The sequence below is a fragment of the Alexandromys fortis genome, unplaced genomic scaffold, assembly GCF_014885135.2.
Source record: "Alexandromys fortis isolate MF-2015 unplaced genomic scaffold, M_Fortis_MF-2015_v1.1 scaffold_213, whole genome shotgun sequence".
In the NCBI taxonomy this organism is placed as follows: Eukaryota; Metazoa; Chordata; class Mammalia; order Rodentia; family Cricetidae; genus Alexandromys; species Alexandromys fortis.
The window spans coordinates 542,324-561,067 of record NW_026068093.1 but is presented as its reverse complement, the minus strand read 5'-3'; the positions used below and the strand labels follow the sequence as shown (position 1 = coordinate 561,067).

Here is an 18,744-nt window from a genome sequence, read left to right as displayed (position 1 = left end):
CCGCAGACAAGATCTACAACAGTTAACTAAATTTTCTGAGATGATAAAATAAGTGGCAGCAATATGTGGATCTAGGGCTGATTCTGGAAAATTCCTATGCTCAGTCCTTATTGCTCTACTCTGCCTTCTCAAAGACAAATGCTGATTCTACCAACCCAAAGTATTATGTTCAGCATATGGGACTAACAAGAAAGCCTATAGAATTTTGGGAATGGTGAGGCAGAACCCTGTATCTTTCAATCAAAAATGTATTTCACATTATGTGATAGAATACTTAGGCCTCACCTAGTACTTGTACAAATCCTTGAGATGACCAACTAACCTATTTTCTGGAGGAAGGTACTAGAAACAGTCAATGCCTATGACGTTGCCAAACCTTGCTGGGAGGCAAACAGGAACTTAGGCAGCACGCAAGTGACTACCATCCCAGACAGGGTCTCTACAGCTTGCAGTTTCACAATAAACAAAGCATTGTCTTAACTAACAGCTGAGTAAAAGATCTATAAACCAAAGACATGTTTTGCTCCTCAAATATTACTCTATGACATTTAGCCTACAATTACTTTGGGTGCCCAGAGAAATGCCATTTTTCAAATATTCCTTTTTTTAGTTTTAGTTCAAAGGCAATAAAGGAAGACAGTTGGATTGGAGCATAGCTTAATGGCATAGTGCTTGCTTAGTCTCGAGGCTCTGGTTCACTTCAGGGATGGTGGTGGTGATAAGGTTTGAAGAAAAGAGAATAGGCTGGGTAGAATTTGTTTTTCAGAAAATTTTATGTGAGAGTCCAAGAAAAGCAGTTACTAATCTATGTGCCAGATTAACTTCTCATAGATACTATTTTTCTTTTCTTTTTAAACTTAAATCTTTCCTGTTCACTTGATTATTAAAAATTTAATTAATACACAATCCAAGTCTTGCTGCAAATAAGGCATTACAAAAAACAAATATAAATCAACCCGATGCTTCCTATATGCTACATGGGTGCCCCACCATCAGATTACATTCCTAGCTCCTTTTGTGCTTTTCTACACTGTTGCATTTTTGTTTTGGAGATAGGTTCTTGTTATGTTGTCAAGGCTGGCTTTCATCTGACTATGAAGTCCAGGCTAGCCTGAAAGTTTTCATTTACCTGCTTCAGCCTCCAAGTGCTGGGATCACAAGCAAGTGCTACCATGCCCATAATTACATTCTTGCTTTCTCCACACCCCATTTAGATTTTATTTTAATCTTACTTTATGTGTTACTTAGCTTGCATGTACACCTATGCACCATGGGTGTGCCTGATTCTGAAGAAGGACAGAAAAGGATGCCAGGTCCTCTGGAACCACGGCTGTAGATGGTTCTGAGCTGTCATATGGTGCTAGGAATTAAACACAGATCCTCTAGAAGAACAGCCAGGCTCTGAACCACTTTCTTGCTTTTAATAAAAGATTTCTATTAATTCAGTGCCATTATATTGCTTTCCTAAGTCTATCCATTAGTATTTCATGAAAGGTGGGATCTTAAAGATGTATCTCTCTCAATCTTATAAAATCCTGCTCTTTCTTCAAATCTATACCACTGCCAGATAGTTCTGATTAAAATAAGAATGTTCTAGTGATCTGAACTAATTTTAATTCTCATTTTTCCAAAATTGGTGTTCATAAATACATTAGCTCTGTTGGAAAATAAGGCTAACAGGCGTCCTAGGCCTAATGAAGTCAGCACTGGAAGGCTTGCCCTTTTAGCCTATAAGCAGAAATGCCATGGGTCAAAGAGTCAAATTCCAAAGGCATGTAGTTTTTATGTGTTCTCTGTGGCTTCCTGCTCATGGCTACAAGATTTATGACTAGAATTTTCCAGACCTTAATTTTCAAATGTAGAATACATAATTAAGAATAGCTAAGTAGGCAAGTTTAAATTAGTAGCAAAGTATTTTATTTTAAAAGTTCTACAGAGACTGTATGCACGTGAGGATAAAACATAGCCAGGTGTGGCAGAAGGGTTGCATATTTTAGGTCAGCTTGAGTCACATGGTGCTATCTCAAACAAAACAAAACTCCTAAACCAAAAAAAAACAAAACAAAACAAAGCAAGCAACAGAATAGCAGTAATTTCAGTGGTAAAAAGGCTGCTTTGCATAATTCAGGTCCTGCTTCAATCTCTAGCAACATACATGCTCTTAAAGTATTTTTATTTTTGATGAAGATCTTGCTATGTTGCAGGCTGGATTAAGGCCTTGAATCAAGTGACCCTTCCATGTCTGCTTCCACAGTAACTGGAACTATAGGGACTACACAATCCTAATTTTTCTATTTCCCTACTCCTAGCCCAGAATCTAGGGTATTGCTTCCCATGAGTGTCCACTGTGAAACTCTCTTAATCACTGACTCTTTTCCTTCTTACACTGTTTGTCTTTAATGTCGGGTAGTTAAAGAATGCACTGCTATTTTCCACTGACGACAGAAAACTGGAATAGTTAAGAAAATTCAACTGCTTAGGTTCTATCACAGGTCTTTGCTCTAAGAGGCTCTCATGAGGTTTCATGTGTGTATGTCAGGAGTTTTCTTCGATCACTTTCCATTGTATTTTTTGAGACAGGTTCTCAACTGAACCCAGAGCTCACTGATTTGACTAGCCTGGCTGGCCAGCAGGTCCCAGAGACCCTTTTCTGTCTCCCTAGCACTGGGGATTATTCCAATACGAGATTGTAAGTGCGGACTGTCACATGTGGCTTTTATAAGGGTTTCGAGGATCTGACCTCAGTTCTCATGCTTGATTGGAAGCACTTTAGCTCCTAAATGAGTGTCTATCTCACACAAGTACACCCAGACTTACGTTTTAAGACTAAAATAGCCTTTCCTACAGTCTTCCCACAGAATAGATGTTTAAGCTTTCATTTCCATACAGAACATGTGGGGATTGGTTTACTGCATTCTCATATAATGCCTGTATGTAACCCAAGAGCCTACTTTCCCAAACAATGACCCAGGTGACATTCATCTCTATTCACTATTTGTAATCAGGGTACACAATGTTCTAAAGGATGTTTTCAATTAATATTTCAATTCTGATAAATGCTCTTCCCTCCATAAACTCATATTCAAAGACTTAATTACATCTGAATTGACTCATCTGAAACATCAAGGATATCTCCGTGGTCATTTTAAGAAGCTAAAAAATATGTACTGGCCTAAGAAAAAAGATTAATTTGAAGATTGCTATTCTATAAACAAAAAAATTCTTTTTCTTTCAGAGGCTATATGGCCCCTCCCATTGGTCCTGTGTCCCGCCTGGTTATTCCTTGATGTTCTCTTTTCAACTGCCTCCATCATGCATCTCTGTGCTATTTCGGTGGATCGCTACATAGCCATCAAAAAGCCAATACAGGCCAATCAGTGCAACTCCCGGGCTACTACATTTGTCAAGATTACAGTGGTATGGTTAATTTCAATAGGTATGTGGGGAATGCCAAAGGTCTCAGTGGAGTGTCCAGTCTTTATTTCCATATGGCCAGAATGCCAGGTCTGGTACCTAGAAAACCTCAGAGGCCAAGGAAATCCATTGATATCCAAGAACTTGCACACCACATTCACTGTGCAGCTTCTAAGCCATTATCAGTAAAACCTACATTAGCAGTAAGTCTATGCCTTTGGAACCGGTCATTATTTTCTGAGGTCCCATCATACTTCGATTTTGATATTCAGGAAATTTAAGCCGCAAACTGTGTTATATTTGCCAATAAATTATTAAGTTCTAACTAGCATGAGGAATCTAACCACCAAAGTAAAACAGCAAAAAGTGAAATGCATCTTAAATCACATTTAACAGCATAAACAAGAGAGGAGAAAAAGACAACGAAGCCAAACTTTGTAAGCAGGCACTAAAGACCATAAATTCACCCAGGAAGTTATGTTCCAATGTGTACAGACTGAAAGCAGTTAAATATCCACTTTAGTGTCTTAACTGTCAAAAATATCTAAGATAGATGTTAAGCTAATGTTTAGAAATGGTTTATAGAAAGAAATCAATTTTCTTTAAACTGTTCTATGATTCTGCACTAATCTTTTTGATATTTTTAAAGATTTATTTATTTTTATTTTATGTATGAGTGCTTCGCCCGCATGTATATAAGTGTATCTTGTGTGTGCCTAGAGCCTGAGGGGGCTTCGTGGGGCACTGGACCTCTTGGAAGTGGAATTTCAGCTGGTTGTGAGCTGTCATCTTGAAGGCTCAAGGCTAGCTGCTATCAGAGTGCCTTGAATGAAGTGCATCATCCATTCAAAGCTCTCTCAAGATAGTGCAGAAAAACAAACTTGCAGATTTGTAACAAATGATCTGATCAGCACATTCGCTGCTTTGCAGTAGAAAGAAAAAATTTTTGAAGAAAATAATTACGAATCCTGAAGTATTAGAAGGGGAGTAAAAACAAACAAACAAACAAAAACTATTGCTTACTTCTCTCTAACCAGTGTAAAAATGTGCTCAATAAAGCAAGAAAGACATCAAGATTATCTTCACTTTCCTGAAATAATGGCTCATCTTGGAAATGCCTGGGAGTAAACGTCAAGGCAAACTACTAGTCTGGCATGGAAAGAAGGAGAGTTAAAGAAATGTCTTCAGAATAGAGATTTTTTTTTTTTAAATATCAAATAGTAATGACCAGAATGAGAAAGTGAAGTGTCTGGTAAGGGAAAGAAGAGTGCAAATAAAAAGATAGGTCAGGGTCAGCAGACTTTTTTATAATGGGCATAATGTGGTGACAGTTTGTTGGTCAGAGGGCATCTAAATTAAGGCTGGATAATATGACTTTATCAACATCCAATTTTTACTAAAAGTAAATTTCAAGCTTGTAAGAATACACGAAGAAAAAAGAAAAAGTGTTCAGCAGTTATATGCGGTAAGTAAATATTTTAGATTGCAGGCTCCATGGACTTAACTGTTCTGTAGAAGAATAAAAGTGTATGTTCTCGTTCTCTCTCTCTCTGTCTCTCTCTCGTTCACTTTAACCTCTCTGGCTATCAAACCCAAGTTGTTCTGGGTAAAAGAAGCTACAGTTACTACAGTACTAACGAGGATGGCTGTTCTAGCAAAACTTACAGAAACAAATGCCAGACAGTGTTCCTCTAGCTATAGACACTGATGCCCTGGAGCAGAGCACACAAACTCTTCTTTCCAGTGGTAAATATGTAACAGATGGCAAGGGTAGAGGCTGCTACTGTAAAAGGTTTGAGAAAACTGCCTTGTTAAAAACTGTGGGGTATTAGAAATAAGTTGTGAAGAAGACAGAGTGCTTTTGGATTTATTAAACAATATAAGATAAAAGATTAATCAGCTTGGGTCTGGTGAGATGGCTCAGCAATTAAGGGTACTGACTGCTTTCCCAAAGGACCCAGGTTCAAATCCCAGCACCATATGGCAGCTTACAACTGTCTGTAATTCCAAGATCTGACACTCTCACACAGACTTACCTGCAGGCAAAACACCAACACACATAACATAAACTTTAAAAAAAGATTAATTAGCTCACATATTTAAACAATATCTGCTGTTTTGAAGGTGTGACTCTTGTGTTATTCCCTTTTCTAATAACTACTTCACTGATCAACATATTCAATACATTATAGTACTTAAATTATTAAAGAAATAGCACAAGGTATACATATTATCAACTATTAGAGGAACTCTCAACCTTGAAAACAAGTTTTCTTGTTTCTTAAGCAGCAATTTTTAAAGAAAGTCCATTTTTTCTCTATAAAGGATTAAAATACATTCACAAATACCAAAAGAAAATTCTTAAGTGAAGGTGTATAACCTCAAAGATAATAGATAAATAGATACCATTTGAAAATTAAGACACTGAATCTCTTTAAATTCTCTCCAAATTAACTACTCTGGATATTAGCCTTATCTTCTGAGTTCTTTTCCAACCTGGAAAAAGGAGATTTGCTCATTTAGAGTTCTTTGTTTAGATTCCATTTATAAAGAATCTGCTGGGGCTGGAGAGATGGCTCAGTGGTTAAGAGCATTGCCTGCTCTTCCAAAGGTCCTGAGTTCAATTCCCAGCAACCACATGGTGGCTCACAACCATCTGTAATGAGGTCTGGTGCCCTCTTCTGGCCTGCAGGCATACATGCAGACAGAATATTGTATACATAATAAATAAAAATAAATTAAAAAAAAAAAAAGAATCTGCTGTTAACACCTGACAGATCTGAAGCTGAGGGTCTCAGGAATTATAATGCATTCATCAGCACGGAATTTCTAAAATTAACTCTCAAAACAACTAATCTAAGAACAAGAGGTCATGAAAATGACTCCATTTATCTTGCTTCATTTCGTCTTCCTCAGGCATCGCCATCCCAGTCCCTATTAAAGGGATAGAGAATGATGTGATTAACCCAGACAACATCACCTGCGCGCTGAAGAAGGAACGCTTTGGCAACTTCATGCTCTTTGGCTCGCTGGCTGCGTTCTTTGCACCTCTTGCAATCATGATAGTCACCTACTTTCTTACTATTCATGCCTTACGAAAGAAAGCTTACTTGGTCAAAAACAAGCCATCTCAGCGCCTAACTTGGTGGACTGTGTCCACTGTTTTCCAAAGAGAAGAGTCATCCTTTTCCTCACCTGAAAAGGTTGCAATGCTGGATGGTTCTCACAAGGATAAAACTCTACCTAACTCAGGTGATGAAACTCTTATACGAAGAATGTCCTCAGTTGGAAAAAAATCAGCACAGACCATTTCTAACGAACAGAGAGCCTCAAAGGTCCTTGGAATTGTATTTTTCCTCTTTCTACTTATGTGGTGTCCCTTTTTTATTACAAATATAACTTTAGCTTTGTGTGATTCCTGCAACCAGGCTACTCTCAAAACGCTTCTGGAGATATTTGTGTGGATAGGTTACATTTCCTCAGGGGTGAACCCTTTGATCTACACCCTCTTCAATAAAACCTTTCGGGAAGCATTCTGCAGATATATCACCTGCAATTACCGGGCCACAAAGTCAGTAAAAGTCCTTAGAAAATGTTCCAGTACAATCTACTTTGGGAATTCCATGGTAGAAAACTCTAGATTTTTCACAAAACATGGAATTCGAAATGGGATCAATCCTGCCAAGTACCAGAGCCCAATGAGGCTCCGAAGTTCAACCATTCAGTCTTCATCAATCATTCTCCTAGATACACTTCTCCTCACTGAAAATGATGGTGACAAAACTGAAGAGCAAGTCAGCTATGTGTAGCAGAACGGGCAGTCCTCATCTAGCTCGAGTAAGGGGATGAGCATGATGCTAGTGCACAAAGACAAACATACAGAATAAAAAATCATCTCCTGAAAGCAAGAGTTAATATTCAGGTTGTCCAATTTCCTTATCTAAACAAAGCCAAAACATGGATAAAGTAGCTTTGTATGGCTATAAACAAAAGCAATTCCTACTCTGGTTTTCAAATGAAATAAAATTATATAAATCAATAAATTCTAGTCTTAAAAAATCAATGTCATAAATTAAATTCCTAATTGTATGTAAAATTGGGCTAAGAATGAAATAAAATGTTAACTCTCTAAGTTGGTTTTTTGTTTGTTTGTTTTGTTTTGTTTAAGGGAAGGTTTCTCTGTGTAACAGTTCTGGCTGTCCTGGAACTTGCTTCATAGACCAGGCTGGCCTTGAACTCAGAGATCTGTCTGCCCCTGCCACCCAGGTGCTGGGATTAAAGTGCCGCCAAGGCCTGACTAGTTTTTTTTTTTTTTAATAGATAGATTGATTGATTATGTATGCAGTGTTCTGCCTGCAAGCCAGAAAAGGACACCAGATCTCATTATAGATGGTTGTGAGCCACCATGTGGTTGCTGGGAATTGAACTCATGTCCTCTGGAAGAGCAGCCAGTACTCCTAACTGCTGAGCCATCTCTGCAGTTCAACTCTCTAAAATTTTAAAAGCATGAGGCATAAACAATAGTGACATGACCAAAAGACAAAAACAAATGACTGAAACAGTGATTACAGAATAGGGAGATGATGGTTCAGAATGAGAGCCTGAGTCTGGGTCCCTTGCACCCACATAGAAAGTGGGTATAGAAATGCCTGTCTGCAATCCTATTGCTGGTGAGGGCAGGAGGATCCCTAAGTTCACTAGCTAGCAATTCTTGCTGGACCAATGAACTCCACATTCAGTGAGACCTCCCTCAATCCCACGAAAATGATACAAACTGGATTTTCTTCCCCCCCAAAATATACATATAAAACCCTAAAACCAAAACAAACAACAAAAAACTTACAAAAAATCATATTTGGAGGTAAATGAGAGTGGCTTTAATGTAAGATAGTTAAACGCAGTCATTTTTCTCATCAGGAGAGGACAGTAGTTAGATGTCAGGAAATGTAACAGGCCTTAGCAGTGGAACTGCTAACAGGCATTTTGTCAGCGGAAGCAGGTCCATTGGAAGAGGAGGAGGAGAAAGCAAATGAAATCACCCTTGGGTACTTGATCTGCACTATGCTCCTTAAAGGTGTGAAAACAACATGCTAAAACTGGAGCTATGGAACCCCAATGCAGAGACCTAAGTAAGTGAGTGGTCTCATACAGAGGTTATCCCTGCTTGTATTTATCCAATGATGTGGCTGAACTTCTAGTATAAAATTTTTCATTTACTGTTTGTTGTTTCACTTGTGCTGTTAAGAGTTGGAAACGAGTCCAATCTGTACTGGATAGCTGACCGAATGTAGAAGTGATCTTTAGTTTAGCTGTACCTCAGGTTTTGAATCTACATTTTGTGCCATCCTTAGCAGGGATCAGCAAACAGTGTCAGTTCTGCTGACTGCTGGGGCATTCATTCACTCAAAGCAAACAAATCTAAGCTGGAGGAGGTGGCCACGAAGATGAGCCCATGTCTTGGCTCTGCCATCTAAAGCTGAGCTGACTTATACTTTGACCTCCTGCTCTATCACTGAGCTTTCCTAGGCAACTGAGTTTAGGACAATTACCTTATAAAATGTGTGGGATGGATAATCTCAGTGTAAGTAAATCAGACATATACTCCTCTAGAGGAAGAATCTTTTCCAGAACATGGATGTACAGACCCCAATATGTACATATATGTATGGGCTCTGAATCATCTGCCAGGCAAATTTTAATTAATTTATCATGAAAGCACTATGCACTTCCCCCTAGTGGTCTTAATACTTTTTAAAAACAGGATACAGATGGAATAGTTCAGTTAAAAAAAAAAACAAACAAATAACGACAAATATCAAAATAATTTATACTTCCCTACCCCCAAAATAGATTAAAAAAAAACAAAACAAAACAAAACAAAACAAAAGCCAGACACAGAGAAAAAAATTATTCTGTTTTGGTTTGAGGTTATAATCTGATGAGTCTGCCATATGTTACTATTTATATTCTTGTCATAGTAAACAGATTATTTTCTTCCGCTTCCTGATGCTATAGATTAAAGCCAGGGCCTCATGAAAGCCAAGACAAGTGTCTTATTGCAAAGCCACTCCCCTAACCTAAGGTGGCTACTGTCAGGCATCACACTGATAATACTCTAAGCTGTTCATTTCATATACCTAGAAGCACATACAGGTGTTTCAGAAACTCTAAACCCAGTTACTGTTAGTTACTGGTAATACTACCAAAGCACTGCCCAACATACTCTGTACTGTTTGCAGGTTTCCATTACTGCACACCTACAAAAACAATAACAGAATCTATAAACTAGCTTCAGCTATTACTTAAAGTATCTTTGAGTTTATCTATAGCTAGTGAGATGATTCTAGTATTTCCAGATAGTCTACTGATTAAACTATAACATTATTATCAACTATTTGTGAAAAGGAACAACAGTTTCAAAATTTTACTGTTATTTAATTGCAATTTCTATTTTATGACTATTTTTTAAAATAAAGGCAGGTCTCAGTTTATATAGCCAAGGTTAGTCTTACACTTATGATCTTCCTGAAGGTGGGATTACAGGCATATACAACCATGATGTCTATCAACTTTTTAAAACCTCTATTTTGTTTCTCTGGTTTTGGATTTTGTCTTTTTTTTTTTTTTTTTTTTTTTTGGTTTTTCGAGACAGGGTTTCTCTGTGGCTTTTGGAGCCTGTCCTGGAACTAGTAACTAGCTCTGTAGACCAGGCTGGTCTCGAACTCACAGAGATCCGCCTGCCTCTGTCTCCCGAGTGCTGGGATTAAAGGAGTGCGCCACCATCGCCCGGCTCTGGATTTTGTCTTTTGATGCAGCGCTAGGGATCAAACTCAGGGTCTTGCAGATGACAGAATATTGCCCTACCACTGAGATCAACCCCCAGTTCTACTTTGCCACTGATCATCATAATCATTATAACCGAGTAACAGTTTCCAAATCTGGAGAAAGACTGAAAATAGTATAAATGCATGGTCTATCTTGTGAAGAAAGGGAATAATACAGATGAGAATTATACACAAAGATAATTTCATTTCAACTGAGAAAGAATAAATGTTTTTGATATTTATGTCCAATTAGCATATCTAAAGAGTTTGTTTTTGTTTTTATAAATCAAGACGAAATAAATCCTTTAGACATGGTGTAAGCTAAACGACTGAAAGGTTATTTTAAGAGATCAGAGATGATGGTACACACCTGTAATCCTAGCACTTGGAGGACTGAGGCAGGATGATTATGAAGCCAGCCTTGGCTACACAGTCATAGTGAGTATGAAGCCAGCCTGGAACAAGAACCTGGCTCAAAAACCAAACCCTGACTATCAGAGGAAAGGGAAAGACAAAAGAGTGAGCTCTGGAGAGATGGCTCAGCAGTTAAGAACATGTGTTGCTTCTGCAGAAGAAGGTCTTAGGATCCACTCCCAGAACCCACATCAGTGGCTCACAACTCTAAGTAGATCTGATGATACCCGGTACTGACCTCTGTGGTTTCTGCACACATGTGATGCACATACATACATGCAGGTAAAACACATAGTTAAAAAAAGAACAAAAAACCAAAAAACTAGAGTACAATACTTGAAAGTAAATGATGTCACATGAGGAAACATAAGAATTTTAGACAACAAGACAGACACCTCTCAAATATTAAATGCAACCAGGAAACTGAAAACAATATTCTATTAGAGCCTCTTCAAGGAAGACAGGGCTCTAATAAAAACAAAGGGGGAGAGAAAGCTAGATTTACCATGAGACTATTTGGAATCTAAGGCTCATCATTTAGCTCCACAATGCAAACTTTGTGAAATTTAGTAGTCTCAGTGTAAAAAAATATGTATTTAATATAGGCCAACAAGATGGCTTAGTAGGGAAAGGCACTTTGCTGCCAAGCCTGATGACTTTAGTTTGATCTCTGGGACCCATGTGGTACAAGAGAATTGACTCTCACATTTTTCCTTTCACTTTCACAAGTGCATGGTGGTACACACATGCCCACAGACATACATATACAACTAAGTAAAAGTAATAAAACATTTAAAAGAAGTATTTACTGATTTCTAAGTTCTTTTCACCTTTAAAAATTCATATTTGGAAAAAATGCATTGAAGTAAAATTTAAAGAACTTACTTTTAAACTCCTGTTTCCTAAACTAATTGACCACATTCAATTTTCTTCATCTATAAAAATGTTTTAAGCAAGATACTCAACACTTCCTAGCCCCCACCTCTTCAAGAAGGTATTCTGGAAGACAACTCATCAAGGTCCTTTACGCTACACACAGGGTATACACCTGTAACCTCTGCTACTTAGGAAGCAGAGGCAGGAAAACCTCTTGAGCCCAAGTTCAGGACCAGCCTGGGTAACACAGAACATGCACATACATCATTTGACTCGCTAGCGCCACCTGACTATCATGGTGTAAAAGGAGTTTACAAACAAAAGATGGCTCACAGGCGACACCTGCTGCTGAAACTGGGATTTAGAACATGTATGAGCCATAGTAAGAGACAAAAAAATTAAAAAAGCAAATATTACAGAAAACTGAACAGAAAAATGTCATTTTAATTCTCAAATTCACAATGTTTTTTTTTTTCAGACACATAGAAGCAACCTTACTGGCATTCCTCTGAACTTCAATATATTCAGGTATTTAAACTTTTATGTAAAAAATAGAATACAAACAGAATCTGAAGCTAAAAATTATTACCTGAATAAAATGAAGCCAAGCGATTCTACTGCTGCTCTCCTGACATCATCATTAACATCACTTACCTAGGGGGAAAATTTAAGATGATTGTAACACACATTATAATACACACTCCATTAATACACTGAGATAAACATCATCACTCAAATGTAAATTAGGCCTTAATAATATTTTTGGTAAGTTTTTTTTTTTACTAAGTATATAAATCAAATATATACAGTATACCTCAAATATATACAGTAAATAAATTTAAAAAATAATAACACATGTAGTTTTTTGTTGTTGTTGTTGTTTTTTGAGATAGGGTTTCGCTGTAGTTTTAGAGCCTGTCCTGGAACTAGCTCATGTTGTTTTTAAAAGTCTTTCCTAGTTCACCTTTAATCCCAGCATGAGGAAAGCAGAGAAAGGTATATCTCTGTGAGTTTGAGATCAAAATGATCTTCATATGATGTTCAAGGCTAACCAGTATCTCTCAAAAAATAAAATAAAAAACCCTCTTTTCTTAATTTGAAAAACTAAATCAAAGAATTCCACGTTGAGGCTTCTTAGTTAGATGCCTTTGTGGCCTGGTGAGGTTATGGTTCAGAACCACTTAAGACTAATTCAGCTGCATTGTAGCTTTTGTGGGCATTCCTTTGATGTTTCCAAATGATATGCCCCAAGACCTGATGTGGGATTCCCTTCTGTATGCTGTGAATATCATTGGTTAATAAAGAAACTGTCTTGAGCCCATAATAGGGCAGAACTTCAGTAGGTGGGGGGAAAACTAAACTGAATGCTGGGAGAAAGGAGGCAGAGTAAGAGAGAGGTCATGTAGTCCCACCAGAGCCAGATGGAACTTTACCTGGTAAGCTACTGCCACATGGCAATACACAGATTACTAGAAATGGGTTAAATTAAGATGTAAGCGTTAGCCAATAAGAAGCTAGAGCTAATGGGCCAAGCAGTGATTTAAATAATATAGTTTCTGTGTGATTATTATGGGAGTCTGGGTGGCCGGGAAACGAACAAGCAGTCCTTCTTACAACAAAGATTCAGCAAAATACAAATGTTTACGATATAACGCACACTATGCTGACTATGGTGGTCTGAATGAAAATGGCCCCCATAGGGCTCATAGGGAGTGGCACTATTGGGAAGTATGGTTTTGTTAGAGGAAGTATGTCACTGGAGGTGGGCTTTGGGGTTTCAGAAGCCCAAGCCAGAACCAGTGTCACACTCTTTTCTTGCTGCCCACAGAACAGGACTCTCAACTACTTCTCTAACATATGTCTGCTTATATGCCACCATGATGACAATGGAACTCTAAACAAGCCCTAAATGTTTTCGAGTTGCTGTGGTCATGGTGTCTCTTCACAGCAATAGAACTTAACTAGGACAAAGATTTGCCAAATGGTGGTGGCATATGTCTAAATCCCAGCACTCAGGAGGCAGACACAGGTGGATCTCTGAATTTGAGACCAGCCTGGTCTATAGAGTGAGTTCCAGGCCAGCCAGGGTTACACATGAAACCCTGTCTCAAACAACAATAGCAACAACAACCACCACCAAACAAAAAGATAATGATCAAGCACAGATGCTAATAAAGTAGGACAAGGGTATATCTTAGTAGAGATAAATATCCTCTCTGCATTGGAAATGATGCTGTTCTCCCTTTCCCATTGTCAAGATGGCAGAAATCCACCAAGTTAAACGTGGAATGAAAACTATTTGAGCTGGCAACATTATTCTTAATGAACTATAGTCTAGATTGAGAAGACTGTGGAAAAGGCTGTTGGCAAGCATAGGCATCAGATGTACTGTGCAGGAGAGCTCTTGAAACAGAGCATGTTCCCAGTGAGTGGTACCTAAAGCTAATTGCACTGGCTAGAAAAAATGGTTTCTCGACAGTCTTTAAATCAGCCTATTTTAGGATGACTACACATTCTTATGATTTTGTCTCTTACAAATGAGAATGCTCCTTGGGATAGATTTTCAGAAAATATATTTGACTGTTTTTGAGGACGATTCATGCTGACATAGTACTATTCTATTTTATTTTATTTCTGAAAACCTACTGAATTATGGATTGCTGTGTCCAATAAATGAGAATCTAAGCTTGAGACCACTGATGATCATTTACATGATAATATGGTATCGATAGCCTACACCTCTACTGTCCACCTGTAAACTTGCCCTTCCACTTTACCCCTAAAAAATATCAGGGTACTTACAGCAACATGTAGCAAGCGTCGAATAGCTTTGTTGTTACCAGAGCCACAATAAGCCATGGCTACAGTATACATTCCAGACCTTCGAAGAATTGGGTCCTGAAAAAGAATAATTCCAATTAATCCTCAACTTACTTCCAAGAGTGGCTATTGGTGGGCACTGTGAAGCAAGCCTGTAGTCCCAACTATCTGGGAGGCTCAGATGGTGGTAGGTCTGTGTCCAGCTATTGCAGGACAACCTGGGCAATGCAGCGAATCCCCCTCTGAGAACAAACACCTCAGATTTAGTAGCACAGACCCCAGGCAGACTTGTTTAATGTACGAACGATGAAACTTAAAACTATTCATCTGTGATTGGTAGTTTGCAAAGTGAATGGGGAAAACAAACCCTCATTAAAAGAAGAATTAGTGTATTTTTTGTTTTTGTTTTGTCTTTTTTCAAGACAGGGTGTCTCTGTATAGCTCTGGTTGTCCTGTATCTTACTCTGTAGACCAATTTGGCCTTGAACTCACAGAGATCCTCCTACCTTTGCCTCCCTAGTGTTAGAATTAAAGGCATGTACCATCACCATATTCTAATTTGCTTTTTCCTTATTCTTGAGCATGGAGTGCTGTATGGAAGAAATGTGGAATCCAATAGATTATCAAATTAATTAGTAAACTAGCCAATAAACAATGTATTGATTGCATTACAGAGAAGAGTGTAACTCTTGCTACCTTCTGCACATAATACCAACATATAAATAAGATATCAGAAACTCTTTACTCAAGTAAGTATAGAGTATGCCAGTTTTCTGATGAAAAGATAATAAACATTATACCTTATTAAAGGACTATTAAGCCAGGCAGTGGAAGTGCATGTCTTTAATCCCAGTACACAGGAAACAGAGACAGGTGGATCTTTGGGTCTATAGAGCTAGTTTCAAGACAGCCAGAGCTATACAAAGAAACCCTGTCTCCTACCAGTGCATGCCTTTAATCCCAGCAACAGGGAAACAGAGACAGGTTCAAGGCCAGCCATGTCTGTTACACAGAGAAAACCTCTCTCAAAAACCAAACCAAACCAAAACAAAAAACCTGTCTTGGGATGTGGGGAGGACTATTAAAGCATACAAAAAGGTTATAGAATGAGAACGTAGTGGAGAAAACAAATAGGATCTCACCTTATCACGACACAGAGATTCAATGAGAGCATCAGCCTCTTCCATCCTTCCATACATCACTAATGCAATGCCAACTGCTAGACCACGAAGAATCTTCTCATGCTGTGTTTCTTGTGCATAGCCGACCATATCCTCAATAGCCTGGGCATTTTTAGAACCTAACATAACCAAACCTAAGGCCAGGCCAGCTGCCTCCCCTGGAGTAAGAAGTAAAATAACAAGCAACAGTAATGCTTACAGAGCCAAAAAAAATATCCAATTGAAAGTAGCACCTATTTGCACCAATTATCAAAACAACCATTAGTCTAACCTCCTGATAGGAACTAAAAATAACCCGAGGTTTAATTTATGCGTGTTCTGTCTGGATGTTTGTATGTACAACCACATACTGCCTGGTGCCTGCAGAGGTCAAAAGATGATATTAAAATTCCTAGAACTGGAGTTATGAGCAGTTCTAAGACACCATGTGGGTACTGGGAACTAAACCTAGGCCTCTGTAAGAGCGACAAGTGCTTTTAACTACTGAGTTATGCCCCAGCCCTTGCCACCTTAAAAAAAAAAAAAAACCCAACTTTTTATTATCTATTTATTTGTATGTATGTGTGTTTGTACATATATGCATATGTCTGAGAAGGTCAGAGGGTGTTGTATCCCCCAAAGCTGGTATTACAGGCAGTTGTGAGCTGTCTGATGTAGGTGCTGAACTCTGGACCTCTTAAAGATCAATAAGAGCTCTTAACTGCTGAGCCATCTTTCTCCCACAGCAATTTTAAAAAAAGGGAGCCATCTTTTATGGCTATTTTTCCTTTTAAATGCAGCATCAAATCTTGTAATAAAGTCAAGAGATATTATGGTGGGCTGAAGAGATGGCTCAGAGGTTAAGAGCACTGACTGCTCTTCCAGAGGTCCTGAGTTCAATTCCCAGCAACCACATGGTGGCTCGCAGCCATCTATGGTGAGATCTGGTGCCCTCTTCTGGCATGCAAGCATACATGGAAGGAATGTTGTGTACATCATAAATAAATCTTTAAAAAAAAAAAAGAGAGAGAGATATTATGGCAACTTTTTTTGTTTGTTTGCTTTAAAACATTATCACCAAACACCATAGAACATTCTCAGGACACAAATAGCTCTCTTTAAAAACTTTCTATTTGCACAAGTTACTTCTGTCAGAGCACTCTGCATACGCCTCTTTAGAAAGTCTATGTTAGAAAAAAAGTATTAAGATAAACCCGTTTAACTGAGCAAAATCTGCACCTAGTAAGAGAAACCCACTGAATTTTTAGGACACTAGCCTTCTCCATTCTGTCCAATGCAATGCCAACTGCAAAACAAAAAAACAACAATAAAACCCAAAAAAACAAAAACAAAAAACCCAAAACCTAGAATTTCTTCACGTTCAGTTTTTAAAAGACTATAAAAGACAAAACAACAACAACAACAACAACAAAAAAAAACCAAAAAAAACCCCAAAAAACAAAACCACAATTCTATTAATCATGAAGATTGTATCAGTAACAAATGTTTACCTGTCACAGCATCATCCTGATAAAGGTTTGTTTTCAGCAAATCATAGACATCTTGACGAGCAGTTCCCATTGCAGCCAAACCAAGGCCCAGGCTGCCTCCATGTCTAACAATCTAGGGCAAAAAGCATTGGTTCCAATAATTCAGAACACAGTACTTAAAATCCAAACTTAAATTCTAAAGTACACATGCGTGATAACCTAGGCCGGTTTCAAACTCTCTGTGGAGCTAAGGATGATCTTGAATTGCTTGATCCTTCTACTTCTCAATTGTCAAAAATTATTTTGACGAGAAACATACAGAGGATGGCTCAGTAAGAAAGATCAGAGAATCAGGAGTTCCATGGTAACGTCAGCAATTTTAGTTATGATGCCTGCTGGTGCACAGAGTGACTGGAGAAGTGCATGAGAGAAAGAAATAAGAGTACCTCCATAAATTTACATGAGAAAGACTGAACAATACTAGAAGCAAGTACCAGTGAAAGAACTAGAGGCAGGCAGGTGAAATCTGCTGATGTTTGTAGCCTCTGGAGAAGGAGGCAGTACAGGAGATGCTAAGGACTGAGGAGAAAGCACCTACTGAATACATTTGTCAAGCAGGGAGATAGGGTAGAGCACAAAGCTCATTTTCATCTGAAAAAGGCTTTGCAGGTTGTTTATTGCAATATACAGTTTGTGCTCACTGGCGGCAGAACTCCAGCACTCTTTGGGAACACTCCTTCCTCACTGGCTGACCTTAGTAAATCACACCCTGTCCTAACTGTGCTGCTGAAGCCAGGGCAATAGGACATTCCACCTCTAGAATTTTAATGTTTTCAACTAGAGAAATTCAAGGATAAAAATGTTTCAAGTTTATTCATCTTGACAACAGGTCCCTGAAGACATAATGCCATTAGTTCCTATTTATATGTAATGCATCACCCAGAGTTACTCAGCTTTTAGTAAAAAGCTGGTTCATCAATATTCTCATTAATTACGTAAGATACTTCTGATTATGAACTCCTTGCTTCATTCAGAAGAGGCCTCTATTACTAGTGTTTTGTGTGTGTGTGTGTCTGTCTGTCTGTCTGTCTATCCATAAACTACCTGAAAGTGAGGTAAAGATGTGCATACATACATGGAGTTAATCAAGACACACCATCTTCTTGGTTCATTTTTTTCCCACAGACATTTGAGGCTGAGGTGTTCTGGTTCATTTAACCATTATCCTAATAACTTTCTAAAAATTCACTTGAACCTGAAAACTAAAGTCTAACATCTCATTTCAGAGTCATTTAAAATAACAGGACTACTTAATTTTTTTTTTCAAAAATAAATAACATTGAAAAAACTTATTTATGATTAAAATAAGCAATAATTCTGATTTCTCAGAGTATATGCTACTTTGGAAGCCCTGCATTTCCTTTAAAATGACATGGTTAAGCCAGGTGAGAAGTAGGATCAATACAGTAATAACATTCCAAGAGCCGTAAGTGAGACAACGGTGTATTTTCGGGATACTTAGAACTGTGTATGTCTTGCTTATGTCACCTGTTCTTAAAGGACATAAAAGCACAATTTTAACTTCCAGAAAAAGAAAAGAAACTTAGCTCTTAAAAAAAGAAGGGAAAAAAGCAAATGTGATGACTCATCTCTGTAATTCTGGCACTCAGGAAGCTGAGGAAGGAGAATGTCTGAGTTGGAAGGCTATCTGAGCAAGACCCTATCACAAGAAAACTGAACCCCCCC

At 38.2% G+C, this 18,744-nt stretch overlaps 2 protein-coding genes across 14 annotated transcripts in view; one reads left to right on the top strand and one right to left on the bottom strand.

Moving 5' to 3' along the window:
- Htr2b (5-hydroxytryptamine receptor 2B) overlaps positions 1-7,617 on the top strand; it is a 748,006-nt gene extending 740,389 nt beyond the window's left edge. For all 13 annotated transcript variants that reach the window (XM_050123117.1, XM_050123115.1, XM_050123124.1 and 10 more), the window contains 2 exons: positions 3,236-3,436; positions 6,331-7,617. In XM_050123117.1, the coding sequence (XP_049979074.1) occupies positions 3,236-3,436; positions 6,331-7,223 (1,094 nt within the window). In that variant the 3' untranslated portion in view covers positions 7,224-7,617. The remainder of the gene's footprint in view (positions 1-3,235; positions 3,437-6,330) is intronic.
- The window catches only part of Psmd1 (proteasome 26S subunit, non-ATPase 1), an 80,112-nt gene that overhangs the window by 33,880 nt on the left and 27,488 nt on the right, over positions 1-18,744 (bottom strand). The window contains exons 13-16 of the mRNA XM_050123102.1: positions 17,020-17,131; positions 15,491-15,687; positions 14,331-14,426; positions 12,118-12,182 (exon numbers count right to left, since the gene is read on the bottom strand). Coding sequence (XP_049979059.1) covers positions 12,118-12,182; positions 14,331-14,426; positions 15,491-15,687; positions 17,020-17,131 — 470 coding nt within the window. The remainder of the gene's footprint in view (positions 1-12,117; positions 12,183-14,330; positions 14,427-15,490; positions 15,688-17,019; positions 17,132-18,744) is intronic.